Source organism: Cariama cristata, unplaced genomic scaffold, assembly GCF_000690535.1.
Source record: "Cariama cristata isolate BGI_N322 unplaced genomic scaffold, ASM69053v1 scaffold18693, whole genome shotgun sequence".
NCBI classification, from domain to species: Eukaryota; Metazoa; Chordata; class Aves; order Cariamiformes; family Cariamidae; genus Cariama; species Cariama cristata.
In genome coordinates this window covers 31,463-54,684 of record NW_009606870.1, presented here as the reverse complement: position 1 = coordinate 54,684, position 23,222 = coordinate 31,463, and the positions used below count along the sequence as shown (strand labels likewise).

General features: G+C 43.7%; 1 protein-coding gene across 5 annotated transcripts in view; it reads right to left on the bottom strand.

Moving 5' to 3' along the window:
- The window catches only part of ABL1 (ABL proto-oncogene 1, non-receptor tyrosine kinase), an 81,320-nt gene that overhangs the window by 27,186 nt on the left and 30,912 nt on the right, over window positions 1–23,222 (bottom strand). The window contains exon 1 of one of the 5 annotated variants that reach the window (XM_009696529.1): window positions 4,788–4,872. The exons of 3 other annotated variants lie outside the window; for them this stretch is intronic. In XM_009696529.1, the coding sequence (XP_009694831.1) occupies window positions 4,788–4,872 (85 nt within the window). Of the gene's footprint in view, window positions 1–4,787; window positions 4,873–23,222 lie in introns of those variants that run through there. One more of the 5 variants, XM_009696532.1, reaches the window with a different exon arrangement.

The following is a 23,222-nucleotide window of genomic DNA, read 5'->3' as shown; positions in this document are numbered from 1 at the left end:
GCATTTTATCTTGTCTAACACTAAGCACCCCGGATGATGTGGCTTCTCCCACTCCTCCAAGAGATGATTCTGTTATCCTGGGGGTTTTGTTGTTGGTTTTTTGGTTGGTTGGTTGGTTTGGTTGGTTTGTTTTTTTTGAAAGTTCACTCTTACATTAGCCTGCAGGTTCCACTTGAGTTCATTTCACTGAGTTTATTCCATTTATAACCCCTCAGTGACATGGTAAATACCATCCTTCTCCAGCCAGCTAATCACAGTTGTAGATGTATGGAGTGGAATAGTGGACATGGCAGAAATTTGGATTTTATTCCCAAATCTCCTACTAAACTGCTGCCTGACCTTCGATTATAACTTCTGGGAAAGGAAGGAGAAAGAGTAACTAGATCCAAGTGAACTTCAATGACACTTGCGTATTTCTGAAAACTTTACAATTTTTGTTTTAGTTTCCTTACTAAGGGAGAAATAGTAGTGAAGTTTGCCTGTTTCTGAACCTTAGGGAAGGAAAGCACCAAGCAAGAATCATCAAGATTTACTGTTGTATTTCCCTATTTTACTAAGCAGCCCCAGACTGCTCAGGGAAGGACTAACACGTCTGTGGATGAGTTTTAGGTCTGAAGACAGTTACAGCTTTTCCTATGAAATGATAATCCTTTCCTCACCACAACCCATGGGAAATGGTAGCAAGCACCATGAGCCAGATTTTTTAATAAGGATGGGTCAGGGGAGAACTGCTGGAGCAAGCACATAATTAGCAAGCCATTACAAAGCCAGAAACACATTTAAAAGCAAGAACTCTACTGAGTGATGGTAGATGAGAGGCCAAGAGGCGAGGAACACAAAATACCCAAGGAAGAGAGGAAACAAACAGAAGGCTCTTCCCTGGGAGGCAGCAATGCCATCTTAATGCACTTGCTCTTCCTAACAGATCGACCAAAGGCCTGCCTGCTGATCCCAGTGACACTGGGACACGATGAGGCACTGGCACTGCAGGTTTGAGTCTGGCTCAGTATGTGCCCAAGTGCAGCAAAATCAACTCTCCAGGAACAGGGCAATGGCTACAGGCTGCTGCTCCTCCCCAGGCTTCTCTACTCTAGCTGTAACAAGACACACTGAGGAAAAAAAAGAAAAAAAGAAAGAAAGGAAAAAGAAGAAAAAAAGAAAGAAAGAAAGGAAAAAGAAGAAAAAAGAAAGAAAGGAAAAAGAAGAAAAAAGAAAGAAAGGAAAAAGAAGAAAAAAGAAAGAAAGGAAAAAGAAGAAAAAAGAAAGAAAGGAAAAAGAAGAAAAAAGAAAGAAAGGAAAAAGAAGAAAAAAGAAAGAAAGGAAAAAGAAGAAAAAAGAAAGAAAGGAAAAAAAGAAATAAAGAAAGAAAGGAAAAAAAGAAAAAAGAAAAAAAAGAAAATCTGACAACTGACAGAACAGAAATAGTTTCAGTTGGAAAACAAAAGGACTTTACTAGTGTCCCCAAAACGGCTTTTAAACTTTACAGAGAACACTGACAGGTTTTAAACAAGGCTTCTGCCTTTCAGTGGTAGAGCAAGCCCAAAAAGGCAGCAAGACTATTTCAGCCCCTATTTGGGACATGGACACAGTCTGTTTTCCAGATCAGATTGGCAGCAGTGCTTGCTGTGCCTCTTCCCTTCTAGTCTTTACCCTTTCTTGGTGTGAAGTGGTGAGGAATTATTCAGTTTGGCAGAGGCAGAAAGGAGAAAGCAGATGACAGAAATTCAGCGCTCTCACATTTTAAAATAATATTTACTAGTGGGAACAGAAACAAGGGCAAAAAATGGCCAGCTCAAACATCAATATGAAGCCTCAGTAATCATCAGAACCAGTTTAAACTTAATTGTCATCAAGTTAAGAAAAGGTCTCAACTTTTTCAGCAAGCAGGCAAGCCTGCCTGTACACAGCAAAGCACCCAGCAATGGGATGCAGCCCCTGCCATCCCTCCACACCACCACAAAGGGGACTCCACAAACAATTCTCCGTCCTGCAAACTAACAGAGCATAGAAGCCTTTCAGAAGAGGACCACCATAAAAAAAACCCACAACCCTAAACATTTCTGATTACTTGGTCAAAAGATATGTATACCTACACATGTACCTGATGCTAAACCAGCCTTACATCAAACTCAACCTCAATACAGTATTTTCAAGAAGTATGTTTAAAAATACAACAAACAAATTTGATTCTGTTACAGTCCCATGCTATTCATCAACCAAGCATTGATGTGTTTTTGTTAACACATGAAAACCAAAATAAGAAATTGAATGAGCTAAAATTTAATCTACCTTCCTGGCTGCAACTGGTTTTCCAGACAATTAACAGACCTTTCATCCTTTAAGCAGTTACGTTTAAGGTTTCATAGTCCACTATAGTACAGAAATTTTCAGCTTTCCCCTCATGTCCTCAACAGCTTCCCATACAACTAAGATAACAGGAGTACAGTTAAATCCTCCAGTGATATTACCATCATCTCCTTAATCCTTTCAGAAGCTTCAGCGAGGCTGTGGGACGTGCACGGGAATGGACTGGCGATCACACGCTGCTTGTAGGGATCCAGGAGCAATGGTTCCTGCTCTCTGCCCCTTGACACAAACCTGCCCCCTCCTCACGATCTGCCAAGCTTAAGTGGTTTCTCTTGAAATTAACAGATCCATATATGTAAAAACTTGTTATCATCTGAAGGGTAATGCAAGCAAATGGTTTTCACTTGTGCCCTTGGGGTAAGTGGGGTAAGCCACCACTACTTTTCAAAAGAGTCCTCAACCACGCTTTCAACCTCACAAAATTTTAATAGGAAAGCGGCCTAAGAATACCACATGGGGATCTTCAGCTTTAGGGAGGAATAACAGAAAATCCTACTTTTTTAACACTTCCCCCCCCCCCAAGATGAGTATAGATTCTCACTTTTCACCTTGCTCTCCAAGGGATCCACAGTCGATTACGGTGGGTCCTGGGCTGCTTACGTCCTAACCGACTGTCACAGCATTAAGGTTGCAGTTGCCACATTTGTTAACCTTTAACACGCCGCTTGGATGCAGGCTTCAGTTTTGCCCCATGCTGAGCTGAGAAATGAGACTGAGCTGCTTTGATACAAGATGGTTTAAAAGTTGTTTCAATGCTCATTTCCCATCCCATCATAAAAAATAAATATGCAACCACAGTCTCAGGGAAGCAGAAAGCAGAAATACTACAATATTTATTGTGTCCACGATCATGTTCTTAACTCAATATTGCCTATATGGTGCAAGTCAAACCGTGCTCTAATCCTAGTATGCAACTGCATTGTAAATGGGGATGGGGGGAGTGGTTGTAACACACAAACCAGAAAAGTTGCAAAAACGCTCAGAGTAACACATCTTCCTTTAGCACTCATTTCTGCAGGGAAGAGAGGCCCCAGATGCTCTGCCTGTTCTCCCAGGGCCGTGTCGGAAGATCTAGCGGCAGGGAAAGGAGAGGCCCAGCACGGCTCCGAGCTCCTCCGCAACACGCAGCCGGGTTGTGCCTGAGCAATACCACGGGAAGGGGACACGGGTCGAGGTTTTATAGACCGAAAAGATCACAGAAGAATTCAGCCGCATAGGAAAGATCGAAACTACTCATACGCATCCAACCACCATTAAGTTTCTGAAACTTTAAATAAATAAAAGAAGTCCTGTGGAAACTGCTCTTTGATTTTAGACAACAGAAAATTCTTCAGAGTCACTAAATGCATCCTACGAGTACAGACTCTTGATCTGAAATTTCTTCAAATGGGTTTGTCATGAGAAGCCATTTGTAGATTTTGAGATTCCTAACCTATGAATTTCCAAGGACCATTCCTCCACTGAATATTCGAGAGTTGAGCAACAGCGACTTGCGATAGGCCCCAGGAAATCAGCTGCTGCCTTTCGTGCCTCTGATTTGATGAGTTAGCACGGTCCTCCTGGCATGCGGATTATTTTTACTGAAGCAACATCTAGCAACACAAAAGAAGTCGAAGAAGGCCGGACCGCCCCGGTGGGATGGACACAGCCCCGCTAGCACAGCAAAGGGGCCGGGGCTGCACCGGGGGGACCAGTAACGCTGCTCTGCAGGCGGGGTGCGAAGCCACGCCGGGGTGAAGAACTTTCTCGGAGTCACGCCAAGCAAGATCTCAGCCCAAAATCCCCCAGCCCAGCACGGTGCCTCTGTCGCCCAGGCTTTCGGTCTGAACTAGTTGGGTCCATATGTTTAACATCTCAGTGTTGACAAATAACCATGGGTGTGACTCAAAAACCACCTTTTAAAAGCAAGCACGCAAGAAAATTCAGTTAACTGAATGCCTGTGGAAAGCAAACTTACAAGGGGATAACCAAAATGAACTAAGAGATTATGTATTAATGCACGCTGAAAATATTTTACTGATTGACTCATCTAAATTTTCTTCCTGAGCCTGGAATTGATTTTACCATCCTCCTCTCACGTCCAAAATAACGGAGATCTTTCTCCAGGAAAAAAAAAAAAAATAAAGCCAAGGCCTAAAGATACGGCTTTGTTTATGGGCTCAGCAATAAGATCACTTGACATTTTACAACCATAAATGGTAGAGCTGCGCTCCCTTTGTATACTGCAGTTAATGAAAGTCACCTGGGGTCTGGATGCCGTGTACACTGCTTGGTTTCCTTGCCCTTGGCATGTGAAAGCCCAACCTAAAGGTGGCCAGGACCAAATGTCTCCCCTAGCCTGGCCCCAACTTGCAAGCAAGGGATAAAACTCATGTCTGGGATCGTGACATGGCCCAACCCTGGCCCCTTTGGGTACTCACCTTCCAGGTAGCAACTGGAGGAGGAGGAAAGCCCCTTCTTCGATTTGCAACCCACCAATTTCAAGCAAATCTCCAACATTTTCATTTGTTAGAGTTTGGCTTCGGCTGTCTGATTTCTGTTCCCCCCCACACACCTTCAGCTTCTTCTCGCACTGTGGAATTATCCGGTAAAAGTCTAAAAAAAAAAATCCGGTAAGAGTCTTAAAAAAAAAAAATCCAGAAAAGTTTAAAAAAAAAATATCCAGGAAAAGTCTAAAACAAAACATCCAGGAAAAATCTGAAACAAAACATCCAGGAAAAGTCTGAAACAAAACATCCAGGAAAAGTCTAAGAAATCCAGCACTCTGAAAACCATTACAAGGGCGAGCCCGAGAGGCGGAAAATCCTGGGGCCCCGCATCTCCTCTCCCGGAGAGTTAACTCCAGCCATCTTCCCTCCTTCCCAACTCTTTTGGCGGGAGAGAAGAAAGGGGAGGAAAAAAAGGAAAATAAAAAAAAAAAGGGAACAAAAGGAAAAAAAAAAAAGGAAAGCCAACCAAGTCGGGCAGAGTCACTTCTGCCCGCAGTTTGCGGCAGCTGCCCGCATGCCGCCGGGCGCTGGGTTCGGGCAGGGATACTGGGGCTCCCCCGCCAACAAAGGGCCCCCTTCAGCCCTGCCTGCCTCCATGACATCAGGCAGGCAGCAACGCCCTCGCTCCTTAACCCTCCTCCTGCCTGCACCCTGCCTGCCTCCTCTCCCAACGCCAGAGAGGCCAGGGTGAAAATCAACAAGTCTCTCCTGCCTGGGAGAGCCCTTCTTGGTTTGGGAAAGGGAGGATTCAGGAAGAACGTTGGTGCTTTGTGGTGCTTTGTGCAAGGTTCTGTTAAAGCAAGTGAATTGTAGGCAATAGTCGACGTCTTAAAAGCGTGTCATTTCACAGCGTATCGAGGGAGTTGTTTAAATAGTGCGCCTTGTAACAGGGAGAAGCAAACATGAGCGATGCCCATTCGTAAACCAGCGCAAAAACTGCAGGGGAGCTGGAGGGCCTTCTCCAAAAGACGCTGTCTTAGCATCTCCGTGCTAATTACAGGCAAACAGAGTCACGTCTCAGCTGGGGCAATTACACTCGCAGGACTCTACTCCTCTTGCACAAAGGGCCAAAAGTTTTCACTCTCCCACTACCTGCTATTCTTTTCCCCTACGAACTGTGCATTTCCCTTGCAGGTTTCTCAAGGCTACAAGTTAGTTACTGCTCTCATTTTTATATGTTTTCAGTACTCTCCTTGCTAGCATTATTGTCCATCTCCTTTCTAAAACAACCATCACTTTTGTTATATATACTTATATTCTATGGGTATGCACATTCTCTATATATCTTTATAAAGGAGATAAAAATCTGTATACACTCCCAATTTTCTTTTCTCCCCCCCCACTCAAAAATCCCCTTTCATTTCCCAAACCTTGGGGTGTTTTTGCTGCTTGGAGCAAGGGATGCTCAAGGGTGCAGAGTTCATCAGAGGTGCAAAATAGAGAGGCTGGGGAAAACGGCCTGGGAAGCTGCCGAACCTATCACAAACTTCACTGCAACGCATGGGGTGCGTGGCGTGTCACACACAGGATCAACAAAGCAGCAGATCTTCATTTTTGTCCCCAAAAACTTCCCTCCGCATCTGATGTTTTTTCGGGCAAGGTTACTGGCTAGTTAGTGCTCTTTTGCCCTCCAACGTTTTCAAACATTTAAAATTTCAGGGGAAAATCTGTATGTCTTCCAGCATCTGAGGACCATGCCTCCAAAACAGCAAACACCGCTCAGACTCTTTAAACACTATTTTACAGCACTATTTTGCCTCAGTCTTCTGCTCTATGGAGCGTACACATGAAAGATGGCTTGGAAAGAAATCCTTGGTCTCTCAACCCATACTGAACTGCAGTAATAGCATTTGCATGTTGGTTTTTCTTTTTTTTTAAAATAACACAAGTCACATCATTTCTAGCAGTGAAATAATCACAGTCAGGACGACGTGATGTTCAAAGTGCTTTCACGCTTTTTCTCAGAAAAGACGAACATGGATATCCCCATTTAATAAACCAGGAAACAGCAAGAGAACTTAAACATTTCTTCAGTTTAGACAGTGCAGTGAAGAGACGAGGCTACAGATCCAGCCCCCCATCTCTGGCAGCCTGCACGTGCGTTAGAAAGTCAACGATGAGTTCTCCCCACGCTCTCCCTTCCTCCCTCTGCTTCTGGAGGTGGATTTCTATTTTATGGAAGCACAAGAGTTTCAAAAGAAACCAACACCTTACTACCTGTTCCCTGCCCACCTACCTTCAGATGAGACTGCAACAGAGAACTTGTGCAAGCTGCACTGGGGAGGGGAAGAAAAAAAAAAAGTTAAAAGCAGATTTGGAGAATAAAGGTTCTATAAAGCCCAGGAAGAGCTCAGTCATCACATGTTTAAGCCCAGTGTCATGTTTAAGGAACTGGGATGAAGTAACATTGTAAGAGCAGACCAGGCATCTCGCACGCAACTTCTTTTCCATGTGAGGAGCATCCCTATCCCGCTTCTCGTCCAGCTGCAGCTGTAGGAATGTGGAATCCCCACAGCATTCCCCCAGCAGTACAAAGGCTGCCCCCCATGAGCACCACCCAACCATTACAATTAAGGTTAATACAATGAACGCCGGCAGAATTAATGCGGATTACATTCCTGATGAACTCCTGGGGTTCGTATTCCAGAAGAAGAATGCCTCATCTGAAATTAAATTAACCCGCTTGCAGAAGAACCTCACCGTAGGAGAAAGGCATCCACTCGGGGAGTTAAACACAAGTAGCTATCCTGGGATAACTTCCTCTGTGGATCAACAAATTAATTCCCTTTATGTTTCCACGCAGACAAGCTTACGTGGTCCCTCTGCTACAAACTTCATCCTTCAACGTTTCCTCTTCTGTCTCAGGGCAAACTAGGCCGTAAATACTTTGCGCAAATACCCTCGGCCTTTCCTGCATGCCATGAAATTAACTGGCAATACAGAAATAAAAGCCATATTGGTAGTGTCACACAAACTCTGCTACTCTTACGGCTGACATCTATTAGTCCCTTTCATGTTTGTTTGTCATATACAGATCTTAGAACAAAATCAGTGATGAAAAGCATGCAGACTTTTGGACTACAGAATGACTGATGCAACCTTCAACTCAGGCTCTCTGTTGCAGAATGGCAAAACAGTTTTGGTTGGGAGCAGGCTCAGAAGGTCTCCAGTTCAACCTCCTGCTCAGAGGGCTGCTATCTATCTAGATCAGGTTGTTCCAGGCTTTTTGCAGCTAAACTTTAACCGAGTCTGCTGGGAAGCATGAAACACTTCTTATTCTCTTGTATCCATCCAGCTTTGCCTTGTTGCAAATTCTAAGTGCTGCTTCTCCTCCTTTTGCTGTGCATCGCTGAGAAGAGTCTCTCTGGTCACCAGTTGGGTGGTTACGAGAGCACTGGGACCCCTCCAGTCCCCTCTTCCCCGACCGGGGGAAGGCAGCTCCGTCGGCCCCAGGGGGCACCCCCTGCTCCAGCCCCCGCCAGCACCTCTCCAGTGTGTCAGCGTCTGCTAGGGGGGAAGGAGGGAGCTGGACGCCGTACTCCAGATGTGGCTTCACAAGTGCCAAAAGAGGGAAATAATCACTTCCTTCGACCTGCTGGCTCTGCTCTTGTTAATGCAATCCTGTATCCATTAGCCTTGATTGTTCATGCTCATACAAGAGCATAAACCTGTTCAGCCAACTGCCTTCATGTTTGAGCTGCTTCTAGCAGACAGCTATTTATTCTTTACTTTCTTAAAGCTACCCAAAATTTGAGGACAGATTTTTCCAAAGGAGAACAATCATACACACACGACAGCAGCAGTGAAAGGACTGGACTCCATGAACAGAAAGTGAGTTTTGGCATGATCCCACGATGTTAGCAGCTGGAGTGAATTTTGTTGCGATACCATTAAAAACAGCTTGAGTGCTTGTCACCCATTTAAAAGCAGAGCTTAATTTTATTTTAAAACCCTCTTCTGAAACATGGAAAGATAACAGAGTTTGAAGCCCCAAACCCTGGGTCTTTTTTGATAGGCACATTCAGGTGATCAAGACGGAAAAAGTCACTTGAAACAGGGGCAGCACAAACTAGTGGTTAAAGCAAAGGAGTAAAGGAGCATGCCAAGAAAAAGAGCAGATTCTTGCTTACAGTTACAAGTTACCTGTGCCTTATCTTGCTCTTCTGTAAATGCAGCTGAGAATCTCCCCACAGGTATTAAGACTAACTCAATGCCGGTGGTAAAGCGCTTTGCTGTCTCTGGATGTATGGAGCAATGAAACATAGAATCACACCACTTGTAAGATACATTTTTCTTAGTAAGTGATAAGGTTACATGTGATTTTGGGCATTCACAGGTCACTGCCTTTCGGATTAAAAATAGGTTCATGCCACAGAGCACTGCCATACTACACAGCTCTCTTCCAATGACATCTTTCATATAGTGGAATAACACATTCTAATGTCATTACCTGGTTAAAAATATATGAAAATGATCAAAGAAGCCTATGTTGAAATCCATGAATGACCACAGCATGTGCTATAGACACAGCTGTAACAAAGCTGGGCTTTGATCCGACAGCAAATGCAGTATCACCTGCTTTCCTGGGGGCTGGTCCAGCTTTGTCTGTCAGATTCCAGTTTTCCTTCAGGTTTTCTGATCCTCCCCCATTAAACACCTCCATCCACTCTTAGATACAATGCGCCAAAATTTGGGGAAGATACTGATGTGTATTAGATTGAGAGGGCTGGCGGCTTTAAAATCCTGGCTACTAAACTCTGCCTTCTTGGCATGTGCAGCACAAAACACTGTCTGGTTGAGTCTTGTAAAACTTTTTGCAAGGAGTACAACTTCAGTGGGTCGTGCACATTAAGCTATGCAAGCTTTACTGCGGTATGCCAAAGGAAGCACGGCAGAATGCAGGTCCCAGATAGGAAGGGTTAGAGCTGAGCTCACATCCCACACCCAGTCCTTCAAAAGCCACCTCAGATTTAAACAACTGTCTCGAGTCAATCACCTCTTAGTAATTGTTCATTGACACCTTGCAGCTACTCCAAACGACAAGTGAAAACAAGTCTTCCAGGATACTCCAACGTTGTCTGCTTACTTGGCAATGACAGCACTACACAAAAAGGCAATTACGTTCACGATTTATTTGTAATACCTGCCACGTAACTGGTAGCGGGTGAGAAAAGTCCTTGTTGGTGTTCACAAAGAGAATGACGACATTAGTCCATTAAAACTTTCCAAGTTTGTTCATGCACCTAAGAAGAAAGCCCAAGCAACCAGGATACTGAAGGATCTCTGACTACCACTTATTTTGGTGATCACTAGGAATCAGTAATACCACTGGCATTAATAAAGTATACCCAGACAGGTCTCGGGTGGTATATACCCAGACAGGACCTTGCTCGAATGAAGCTTGGTGCCTTCAGCGAGGTGTGTAATGCCACCCCCAGTTTATCCATCAGTGCCCTACACCTCAGAACCACTCCACTGCTGCCTGTTTTCGTCCAGCTTTTTATGCAGACTTCGCTGCCTTTCCTTTTCCAGTTCAGGTACCAAACATTTTTAAAGAGACCAGTATTCTACCTTTCCAGTGAAGCTCTTCTCAAAATCCAGCTGACATGTTTACAATAGCTAGTTAAAATAGCACCTTAAAAACAAAAGCCTCTTGCTACTATTCTGACCACTCTACAATAGGCATTATTGTAAATAAAAAAAACTAACCCACACATGAATTTGAACAAAGGCTAGCTAACACCTGAGGGCAAAGAGTGTTTTCCTTCCTTCAGAAACCATGTAGCACAGCATGAATGGCCCTGCAAGAGCAGAGAGATATCTGCACATACAATGAAATATTAACACTTCTGGCACTTGGACTTAGCAAGTCCCACTCTCACAGGAAGAAACTTTAAAAAAAAAAAAAGCCAGGTTACAAAAAGTCACTGTATACATCAACAGAAAAAGATCTTGCAAAACAGCATGTGCATTTGTTGTTTTTTCTCCATGACTTAACAGATGTTTGTTATTTGCATTTTCATGAGTGAAAGAGGCGGCTGAGAAGTGCTGGGGTTTCAGAGACGGGATGTTCAACTATCTGAAATTCCTTTCCAGCAACAGGGCAGTATTCTTCTTTTTAAGGTAGTAACAAGGCAGAGGGTACTACTACATTCCTGCAATAGTGCTCTGTCTTCACCATACTCCTGTAAAAAAACAAGATGGGTTGTGAGCTCCATCGGGAATTGCCTGGGGTATTAGCATTTGAAGCCTGCAAGGTTAAATCCAAGTCCAAAGGGGCTCTTCACAAACCACTGAAAAAGTTTTGGGCCCCTTCCATCAAAAGCTTTTTGAAACATCTGCAGGCAAAGGAAAAGAAAGAGGCATCTTGCGCTTTTCAGATCTGGAAAAAATAGCAGCTTACCTTAAAGACACAAAAATCACACAAATTCCTACTTACGATAACTAGTTCGCTTCCATTGTCCGGGCAGTTTATTAAGGTTACAAAAGAGGGAGCGGGGACTGAGAGTTTCTGTGTGATAGGTAGAGTCACATCAGCCTAGGGATCCTACTGAAGTTCAGTGTTTTCTGCCAGACCAGAGAAGAGAGGGCTTACAGCCAGCCAGGACACAATCACAAAAGATACATACTTGGAAAGCAGCAGAAAATAAATTTCAGAAAAGTTTCTTTGCCAAATACTGACTCAGATCTTGAGTGGGAGCATTTCCGTATTTCTTTTAAATGAAAAGGCGAGGAAATGCAGATGAAAAAGTAGAGTTAAAACAAGAGGTTAAAACGGGGAGCTCAAAGCTGACGACTTCATGGGCTATCTTGTGTAATTCTGAGCACATCCGCAGGCAAAGCCAGGAGGACCAGTAAAACGTGGTTTAATCCGGACAGTAACTAAGTGGTTAATTTCTTCCATTCAAGAGCTGAAAAATCTGCCAAAGCAGAAGACCAGGCCTAAGAGATCAAATTACTCATGAGGAGGGGGTGGAAGGGGAGAAGAAGAAAAGAAAACAAGTATTACTGAACCACTGCTGCATTAGACCCAGCAGGGATCAGGAGGAACATGGAGGAGGCGAGGTTTATCCAGCCCTGTCTCGGCCGCAGCTGAAGGCCTGGAAGCACAAACCCCTGGTTGTCACCCACATTTCGGGAACATCCACCTGGACCGAGCACCTTAACTCTGGCCAATATGAAAAACCTTTTGTGCATCAGCTGTTGAATTAATATTACTGGAACAGCTGAAACTTCTTTCTTCCGCTTGCTCTCTCCACCCGGCCCATCCAGTTGTGCTGCATTTTCTCTCCCAAGCGGGGAGTTTAACTTGGGGCACAGCACTATGAACGTGTCCAGCACACTTGCTGCTGCCACAGGTACAGGAACCACCAAAGGACTTGAAAAGCAACAGAGAAAAAAAAATTCATGCATTACAGACACAAAGAATAACCCATCGATAAACAAAAAATCCATCAAACCTAGCAGCAATTCAATTCCTTTGCCTTGAAGTTGATCACGCAAAGGAGGTCTCACAGCAGTATTAACATTTTCACAGCTATTTCAGGGCAAGTGAGGGCTCCCTACCCAGCCATACCCCACTCCTCTAGTCCTTGCTCACCTCAGCTGTTTCAGCATTCAATGCAGCAAAGATTATTTTCTGAAATGCAGAAAATATCAAGTACCACATAGAGCAACAGGAGACTAAGATAAATTCAATTGCAAAGATCATTTTTCTCTAGGGACCTAATCCTAAACAGAGTTATACTTTTGAACAGGATCAATATCAATGGACAGAAACCTTTACAGGATCACAGCATGCACATTTCCTGACACTAATGAGTGTACTTTTTTCCAAAATTAAAAAACAAAACCAAAAAACCAAACCACCAAGTAATACACAACAACTCAAAAAACAGCGCCTTCCAATCAGGAATTCAAGACTTCGCTAATTCATCCACAGAGGAGCACATATGATTTTGAGAAAGTAGAAGTCCTTTGTAACTATATAAATTAAAAAGCATCTATATAAGTATAAAAGATGCTCTATAAAAACATCTACAACCACTTGATTTGAATTACAGCATTTATCCACCCTCAGTATCTACTCTCAGCCTCCCTTAGATACGCAGGTGAAATGCATGGTGCTCCATAGCACTAATTGCTTATTATTTCCAGTATAAGAAATTAAATATACACTCCCAGAAAGGAAAAGCTTCCAGTTAATTAGAACTGCCTGCAGCAATGGTTCCCTCCAAACAGTTCAGCATTTTATTTTGTTGTCAGAATACAGTATGAGAAGTTTTAAGAGTCCTGCTGGGACTATGACGTAAACGCAGGACCAGTATTTTCTCTTGTGAAGACTGGCGCGAACAGGCAGAAATTTCAGACAGAAATAAGCTATTTCACTATGAAGAAAGGCAAATGTAAAAATGTGTATATGCACCTCTGTCCTTGTCCAACTACAGCAAGGATGCAGGACGAGGCATCCGTTTTACTCATGCACTGCTGAGCGTAGATGGATGCAGTTCAAGCGCTAGACCTAGTGCTAAACTTTCACAAGGGTTTAAAACACTGTTTTTCAATTCCTAAACATAAAAACACATTGCAAGAAGCATTTTAATTTCAACTTTTTTTGAAAAGCCAGGGAACATTCTCTCTAGGTTGCACGATTAAGACAAAGCAAAAGTCTGATGCTGAATTCTTCAGGGGCAAAAGTTCTTAAATTAAACCCTTTCAGGATGAGTTTCCTTGCTATGCTTAAGGTATAATGCTTGTCATATGCATTTGCATATGCATTTAGATTTAGAAAATGGAATGAGACTGTGGAATACCTCCACATTTTCTGCCTTTCCAGGCAAGTAATGAACGATAGGACAAGAGGAAATGGCCTCAAGTTGTGCCAGGGGAGGTTTAGATTGGATATTAGGAAGAATTTCTTCACCGAAAGGGTTGTCAAGCATTGGAACAGGCTGCCGAGGGAGGGGGCGGAGTCACCATCCCAGGAGGCATTTAAAAGGTGTGTAGACATGGTGCATAAGGACATGGTTTAGTGGTGGACTTGGCCCTGCTGGGTTTACGGTTGGACTTCATGTTCTTAAAGGTCCTTTCCAACCTAAATGGTTCTATGATTCTAAAAGAGGCAAGATAAAGAAGGAAAGCGTAAAAGAGAAATCAGTGCTACTGATCTCCAGTAAGCCCAAACTCTGCCTGCCTCTCCATGTATTTCGAGAAAACCAAAGTTCCTTTCTATTCATTTCCTCTGTACCCTACCTGCCCATCATTAATCAGAGCCATTCACAGAGCAGATATATTACATTTGATCGAAGGTTTACAGCTGTTGGTGCGAATAAAGACTGTAGATTCTGTCTGCCCACTACCAGACAGAAAATAAAGACGAATGCAGAAGTATAAATGAATAGCAACAGTCGGCATCCTGTAAGCTATCCAACCCGGCTCCATGCTGGCCCTATAGCTGCCACATCTTTCATTTCAGGCTCAGCTGAGTCACTTCACTGTTTACAGGGAGAGAAGTAGATTTTTTGAAAACCTGCACAAATGGTTAAACCACCAAACAAAACGAAAAAGTACAATACCTGCCTCTGTTCTGAAAATTTGCACAATGGAACATGAGGGCAGGAAGCAGAAAAGTGGTATGGGCAAACATCGAGATTAGTTGGGAAGAGATCATGCCGACACGGAGTGAGGGTCCTCAGCCAGTTAACCCCATCTAAATCCAGACTGTCTCGGTCCCACCTTTCCCATCTTCTCCCTTCTGTTGGCACCGGTGCTCACACAACCACGTGGTGACCCAGTTCAAGAATGTGATGACTCTCCTCACTACATGTTCATACAAATAACAGTGCTGGCATCATGAAGGGGCCAGGAGAGTTGTTTCATAATTCAAAATACTGAGAAAATAATCTGTACTGGCAAGTACTGAGTTGTACAGACAGCTTTATCTTACCGAGCTTTCCCACTGAAAGATGTACAAACAAATCCAAAAGAAATAAATGTGAATGTAGAAGTGGATCAGATACAGATGCATTTCATTCATCATTCAGAGACCATCAAATGGACGACAGAGTCAATTCAATGCTGGGAGACCTGCTTCCACCTGAAATGGAAGTACTTCAGCCAGCCTCGAGTAACTGGCCGTGCTCCAGTCTGGATCTAGGGAAGGCAATACCTCAGATTCCTAGAAAGCTGACAGGTACCCAGATACGCAACACTGCTGCAAGAGGGACAACGCCCTCTGAAAATACAGCTTTGGGAGAAACCCTTTCTGGAGTAAGAAGTTCCTCTGTAGCTCCTCTGTAAGCCTCTCCTGATTCTGTGGGTGTTCCACGAAGTTCCAGGTAGAAGATACCACCACCCTGTAATTAAATTCACAGCTTTTCCTATTTCTGATCAAGCTTCAGTCCATATTGAGGTCTCATGTCAGTGATACATAAGTCAGCTACACTCCATGTTATTTCTGCAGATTGTGAGCCTCTTGTACAAGCTTTTACTGTATTATCTTGTTCTTGCTTTCGCCATGAAGAAAAAGTAACAAGAAAGTTACACTCCCAGCAAAAATACACAATATCCAACACTTTCTGAAATTGCATCTCTCTCCCAACAGGCTGCAAGAGGAATGGAAAATACCACATATTGCCCAGGTAGAATACTCTTTTGTTAGACACTCCTTCATTTGACTTTACCAGATGGTATCTGATATAAAAATTTGGGTTTACCTGGATGATACCTGAAACATAGTGCAGAAAGCCCAGACTTAACTTCACTAGTCCATGGTGTATTCAAGACTCTCTGTGGAAGTTCCTCCACCTGCCCAGCCAAGTTAGATACGTTATATCAAGTTATTACAAGAATAAAGAGTAAAGCCTACAAAATGAACTAACAAAAGCAGCCTGGAACATGTACCACTGAAGAAGGAAGGCTCAGGCTTGAACTAACAAGAGGTGGGAAAACCCAGAGCGAAAGCCAACTGGTTTTTGTTAGGCCATGTCCCAGTTTCCTCCCTTCTCTTGGTTCAGCTCAGTCTTTGCAAGTCTCGCACCTGGAACATGGCCAGAGGATTTTCACAGGGTGAAAGAGCTGCTGTGTTCCCCTAATCCCTCCCTCTAACACGCACTGCACTTAGGGTGCCAGGAGAACGTATTCTAAAACTAATCTCAAAGCAGGGGAAGGTTTGGAGAAAGAAACAGGACTAGAAACCTCCAGCGGCTCTGGAGTCAAGGGGAGGGGGATGAAGCCAATGCATCACTTCAGATTGCATGGGTAATAGAAGATACTGAAGAGGTAATGCAAAAGGATTTTAAGCCATGTAATGTACCATTTATAAAACCAAGAAAAGCACAGAGGAAAAAGCCCCACAGACTATGTGAGCTCTCATTTTTTAATTGTACCTGAAGTGCTACATAAAGGATGTCACAACGTCATTGGGAGGATTAGCAGGTTATTGTTTTGGAAAGAGCTGATAACAACTTGGTTCGCTTTAGCTTACACTGTCAAGCTCTCAAACAGGGTCTGGATTTTAAGATGAAAACAATTTTAGGACAAAAAAAAAAATAAGGGAAAATTAACCATTCAGTTTAATCATATGCTCTAGGAATAGACACACCACAGTTTTATTTCCAATTCTTCTTTAGACTTCTCCTCCTGTAGTTGTAGATAAACCAATTACCCGACTGGTGCCTCCATTTTTACCAAACGTGTAAGATTTTCATGCCACCTGGCTTCTACACAAGGTAACTACAAACCAGGTCCTGCCTTGAGATCCACTGCGAGAAGGCGCTACACGAGTGTGAAACGTTCGGTAACACACCCGGTACGCCAACTTCCAGTTTATAAAACACATTTCTCATATACTTCGAGGGCACTTGCGTTCTTTCCATCAAGCGGAGCTGCCTGACGGCAGTCCGGCTGTGCCAGAGGGCAGGATATAAAGACTCCTGACGTTGAACTTGATGCAGGCTTTTCACAGCTCACCCAGGGTGTGTTCAATATCAACAACACAGCCTGCACAATCTGCGAAAAGCCTGCACATGCAGAAATTATAACAGACATGAAAAGGAGTTAGATCCAAGGACAACAGACAATTTTTTTTTACCCCCTCACACAGAAACACTTTGTGTGTGTCCAAGAGAAAGAGGAGGTTTTTGTGTGTCGGAGCACCAAGAAGCCTATCCCATGGGGGAAAACCAGGGGAAAGCAGATATCTCAGATGACAAGCCGTTCCACATAAATGTGCTGGGACTCCCTGAGGTCTTTAACACAGACGGAGGAATAACAGAAAAGTAGTGAGCTCTACAGCCTAACGACAAAATTGCTCCAAACCACTTCAGTCTTGAAAGCTGTGAGGAGTCAACAAAGTTGCAGTACCTTAATTGGAAAATACAAAGGCTTCTACAAATGCCTGTTAACACTGATTACTGCCCTTTTCTGAATCCACTCTCTTCAAGCTTCTTATAATATCATAAGAAAAAGCAAACATGAACAGCAATGAGGAACAGCCTATTCTGAAACCACTTCCAGGAACAGGGATTGTTTAAACAAAATACATTAAGTGAAACCATCTGTATTGAGGGTCAAACGCCATCTGAGGCTGAATGTGCAAAAATAGCCATTTTACAAAATTTGGGCAATTATCCCTTTGCTAGTTTTGTTTTTAATATGAATAATCAGTGGTATGGAGGTGTTACCAAGGGGGTAAGCTTGAGCAAGGAATTTAACTCTGCAGCTCCAGAGCCTCCAGTGCCAAGAAAACATTCCTATTAATCTGGGTGCTACCCTCTCCAGCGTGCTCAGAGGAAGGTTTTCTCAATCCCATTCACCGAGCATCCCACTAGCGAGCAACGTGCGGTCCAGCGCAGGGGGTTAGGCAATCGTCCCTGGCTCGCTCCCCGCGGGAGGGGTCCTCCCTAGCACGGCGTCAGCCCCCGGTGCCAGACGGTCAGTTGATCTGAATCACAGGGGATGTTGCTTTCACAAGACTTGCTGGCAAAAGATAGGTGACAGAAGAGGTTCAGGGAAGGAAAAAAGGCAATTTAAAGTTACAGAATGATCCAAGATGTGTTTTAACCCGTTTCAGCAGGGGAAGATAGTGCTGGAATTCAGTGGGATTCAAAGATGGTTGGCCATGGTTAAGGATAATAAATATTAAGCTAAAATATTCAACATTTATATGAAGCCACCTTGTAAGAGACTGACACGTTGTCCTGTTTCAAATATATGTTGATCCTTTCCCACCCCAAAGGATTCATAGAAGTGTCATCCAACTTACCTCAAATCTAACTTTAATCGGAGCAGCATTTGAGGCACCACAGTCCCTCAAAGTAAAGTAAATGGCAGCAGATCTTGGACACTAAGCTCCTCGAGTATTTATTTAGACGATGTAAACTGTGAACTGATATCACTATACAAAGGGGGAAAGTGCCACGGAGGGGAATCTGCCCTCAGAGATCCTGTTCACTGCAACAGAGGGAGGACAACTACATCTGAGTATGGTCTTAGTCACCTGCTGTGGATTTGATAACATCCAATTAACTACAGAAATATTTCCGTATGTATCACTAGTGAAGTCAGACTGCAATCAAATATTGCAGCTGCAAAGGCAAAAAAAAAAAAAAAACATTAATCATTTTTTCCAGAAACCAAGCAGAGGGTGACGATGGAAGAGAAAATTGATTCATTTGTTTTCAACAAAACTGCCAGAAAGAAGGCCGAAAGAATACCAATTTTTGAATTTATTTCTTATTAACATTTGCATGCTAACATGCAAATGCCTCGCAGCTTTTTAAGCAGACAGATATTTACTGGATCCAACATAAATGCAAATGTCAGCTATCAAAAGTCAAATTGCACAGCTATGATGTAATGAAATAGCTTTGCTTTATGGGAATGAGGTCACAGGTTTGAAATATGGCCTGAAGTGTAAAAAAAAAAATCTTTCACAGAAGTTGCAAAACTGTAATGCAATTACTCGCTTAAGTCTAAAATTTTATAGATATTTAAATTCAACTCTAAAGATATAAATGAGTCATCAATTTGCATAAACATTGCTGGGGACCATATCGCTTTTCAATCAAAATGAACTAATGAAGTTTTCATGGTCTGAACATAATAGCTACAGCAGGAGTTAAAGCTAAACTGTAACACTGAAGTGCATGCACATTACAGTCACAAAACATTTTTATATTCCTGATAATAAAGCATCAGAATAGCCTATACACATAGAAGAATACATCGGTCAGTACACAACTCAATGGAAGCAAACTCAAGGAATGGGTATATTCAGAGCGAATTAGCAAATACAGGGCAACTGAACACCCAGCAAGGAATCCCAGTGCACTCATTCAAGCGACCGGCAGTTTGAAGTGATCTAACCACAGTGGGACAGCAGCAAACCCCAGGAGCTAGAAGATTTTTTATTTACCTTTGCAGAGCAGGACGAGGCCAGGCTGGCGGGACAGACAGGAACATTCAAAATGCTTCAGCACCCTGTTAAATAACGCAGCTACCGAGCCACCCCGGCAGGACTCCTGAGGGAGCCCCGAGACCAAGCTGCCCCGCTCAAAAAACCCAAACAAATGGGGAAAGCCAGGTTTTCTCATTTTTCTTCATTCTTGGCTCTCCAGAAACTGGTTCTTTTATTTTCAGAAAAGTCACTCTGGAGGATCATCTTACCTGTAAGGGAGAGCTAGCTTTGATGCATCTTACTCTGTCATGCTCAGATAAACCCAACAAAGTCCAGCACCTGAAGTTGCGTTACAAGTGCTCTGTCCCAGAAGGGGAAAAGCCTGCCCAGAGGGGAGATAAGTCAGGGTTTTTTTGCTATGTTTGACTACCTCTGCTGGGAGGAACAGCCTCAGTCTGTTGCCCTTGTAAATGAGGAAAACCGGCTCTCAATTCTGAGGCAAACATAATAGGGATTCAGTAGGGAATATATGCAGCACAAGATGTTATCTTTGACTTCACTGTTATGCTACTGTATGGATAATTCCTCCCTCCAGAAATGTATCATAAAGATGAATTCATCCGTGGTTTTGAGGCGCCCAAACACTACAGTGGTCAGCATCACAGAAAGTTTTCAAATAAAGCAACCAACGCACCAACAGTATCACAACAGACCTTGGCTATTTCACCTGCGATAGGAACTGAAGGCATTTTAAGAAGATCACACCTAATACCTGAAATGACCTCCTGTGAATCAACATTTGGTTTGAAGGAAGGAGGTATCCTGTACCCTTTTTGTCTAGCTGTGGGGGGACGTGAAGAGAAAGTGCAATGTCCATTAACAGCAAACCTTCCCATGGCGGTGGCACCAGCAAGTGTTCCTAACACCCCCTGCAACCCACCGAGGATTTGGGCACGTGTTTACAAACCACACGGTGGGTCCTTAACAGGACCTTGTCTTCCCAGGGCAGATAAAACAGCCCAAAAAGCAAACCCAACACAGCTGCACTGCGGCAATAGCATAGCTTGTGACACTGTAGAATCCATCTCAAATCTGAAGGCGGTTGAAAACGATGAGGAAAAGGATGAGCGGGGGCCAAACCAAGAAGCTGCCCCCCACCTTCCTTCCTGTCCCTCCCAAAAAGTTACTCATTAACATACCAAAACACACATATCAATGAAGAATTCATGGAGATTCCCTGAATACCAAAATACTGAGTATAATGGCAAGCAGAACTAGCTTAACACCCTCTTCCAGTTCCACACCCTGCCCCGGGTGGATCACACTTATAAAGCTCCACTTGTATTTGCAGCAGCAAAGTCCTTACCGAACCCCTTCATCACCAATGCCTTCGATGAATGCAGACCATCTCTAAACACAGCAGCGGCCACAAATGCTGTGTCTTTAAATCCATCCCTATTTCATTTTCCAAGTTTCTGTTTGAGCTGTTACAGCTCCCTCAGGACTTCACTGACTCACTGCATTTTCTGGATGACGCAAGCACGCTCTTCTGCACAGCTTCAAAACAGGCTCCAAACATTTCCAGTCAGAAACTGGCCACCAAAGAACCGTATAAATCAGGTGTTCTTCCTGAGCAGCCATCACCCCCGTGAAGCAGGGGGCAAACTTCAGTTCCTGTCCTTATTGGAAATGTACTAATCACTGGCACTTCTGCTCCTCAGGAATACTTCAAGGAAAGCTCAAGTTTCCACTCTGAAATCCTGTGGAAAATAGTTTGTTCCTGACTGAACACCTGCGAGAGCTGGTCCACCACCTCCTCTGACCCGTCCAGCTCAGTCCCTTCTCCCTCTCTGTTTGTGGTCCCAGTTCTGTCACTGAGTGTTCACACAAACCTCTGCTCACAAGCTGCACCCTTTCAAAGCACCCTGCAAATTAAAAATCCCTCCCCAAGTTCTCCACATTAGTTCCCCATTTCTCAATTCTACCTGCCAGCAAGGGCAGGCAGGTAAAGAAAGAGAAAATCTGTTCTGGGAGGGAACGTTTAGGGAACACTCAAACAGGCTGAGAACTTGTGCCAGTGGGTGGACTCTATGCAGGGACCTGAAGGCACCACGGGGACAGATGCATGCAACAACACTGGATCGGGAAAAGCATCTTCCATGGCTCAAGACTGAACTCTGTATCGCTTCTTTCTGAATCCCTTCACCCAGCTCTTCACGCTCCCCCAATCACTGCAAGTCAGCAATCAGACCTTTTATGTACATTTTTTCATACAGGAATGGTAACAAAAGCAAAACAAACACTGGGCTTCTGACTTATGTTTGCTGCTTGATAGCAAAGGCAGCTGAAAAATTTTTGTTTCTGCTTGTAGCTTGCAGCTTTTATCCACTCTGAAAGATTTCACTGTGGTAAGAGAACTGGAAGTGACATAAAAATGTGAAACTGAATAATGAAGTGGAGAAAAAATTCAGAAAGAAAGATGAGAGTGTCTTGCTTTATCATCTACACTAACATCGATAATACACATCTTAGGAAAAAGGCATCCTTGTTCGAGAGCCTGCTTATTCCCCTCAAGCCAAGTAAAGCAAGATAAATGTCCAAGACAAACCTGTTAACACTTCACTCCCTACAGCGTGGAACAGGCAAATTCTTTGGCTAGCAGAGGGTTCCTGACCATTGCCTTGCAGGCTCCACGCAGGCAGTCACGGCAAAGGCAGCATCGCCGGACCTGCACCGAAGCCAGCAAGCAATGTACAGGCACCACCTAACATTCCTTTTCTCACATTGCAGAGTAACACAACCAGCGTTGTCACAGACACCGCAATATCTGTGACCAAGAACATGGAGCAGACGGGTAGCTTGGAGCTACCAGGAGAAAAGCAGGCAGCAAGCAGGCAGAGGGACTGGAGCACATCCATGCTAAGAAACGCAGGATGGTTTCATGTGGTTAGTTAACTGAGAGTTCAGCAATCAGTGCCCTGGCTCCATTCCTACTGCAAGACAATGACTTGGAGGATATTTGCAAAATTAGCTTTAATCCTTATTTTCAGTCATTCAAAAAAAAAAACACCCACCCAACCAACCACACAGAGCTTAGCATCCATACGTGAAAAAGGTATCTAGAGTGTAAGTATACTCAAACAACTTTATTTAGATTTTTTTAATTGGTATTTGCAATATCTTGGAACGACAGATAATTGAGGGTCCTGCCAATTCATGACAAAACCAGCATATTTTCTAAACAGATAAATAGACTCAGTTTTAAACTGTGAACTGAAAACTGTATAGGCATGTTTTTTCTCACAATCAAATTACTGAATATTTATCACATTTCTACAGCTAACTAAATTTCTTTTTCTAAGTTTTTGTGTCTCCTAGATCACTCTTAAAGCAACAGAGAAAAGAAACGAGACACAAAGATAGAAGTCTGATGCAGGATTAATGTATTGGTGTAGGAGACTGGCCAGCTTTTTAAACCACTTGAAAGCTTGTTTCTTCCAATCAGACTGGATTTGCAGCCCGTGAAGCAAGGACACACTAAGGACAGCGATTAGAAAAGTGTCAGGAATTGTGATTCAGTGAGGTGAATCACCACCAGCTCCCTTGGGGGGTGGGATTTGGGATAAGCATACCCAACTGTAGCCCTACACAGGATTACACAACGCAGGGCAGCAAGCACAGCCATCAGGATCATTTACTTGGAGACAGAACTCAGGTCCTCGTTCCCAACCCTCTCTCCACGGCACAGCACAAGGCGTCTGCTGCTCTTGCTGGGTTGTTTCCACTTGCAGCTTGAGGTTTCAGTTGCCCAGAAGCCCACACACCAGCACGGCCCCGCTGCCAAACACGTGATACAGCCCTGGCATGGAAGTCGTACTTGATCTTCTCAAGAGCTGTTTGTTATTCAACAGCCACAGATCGGCCAACTTTACTCTAACTTCACACGGGAAAAGTGGCAGTGGTGTGCT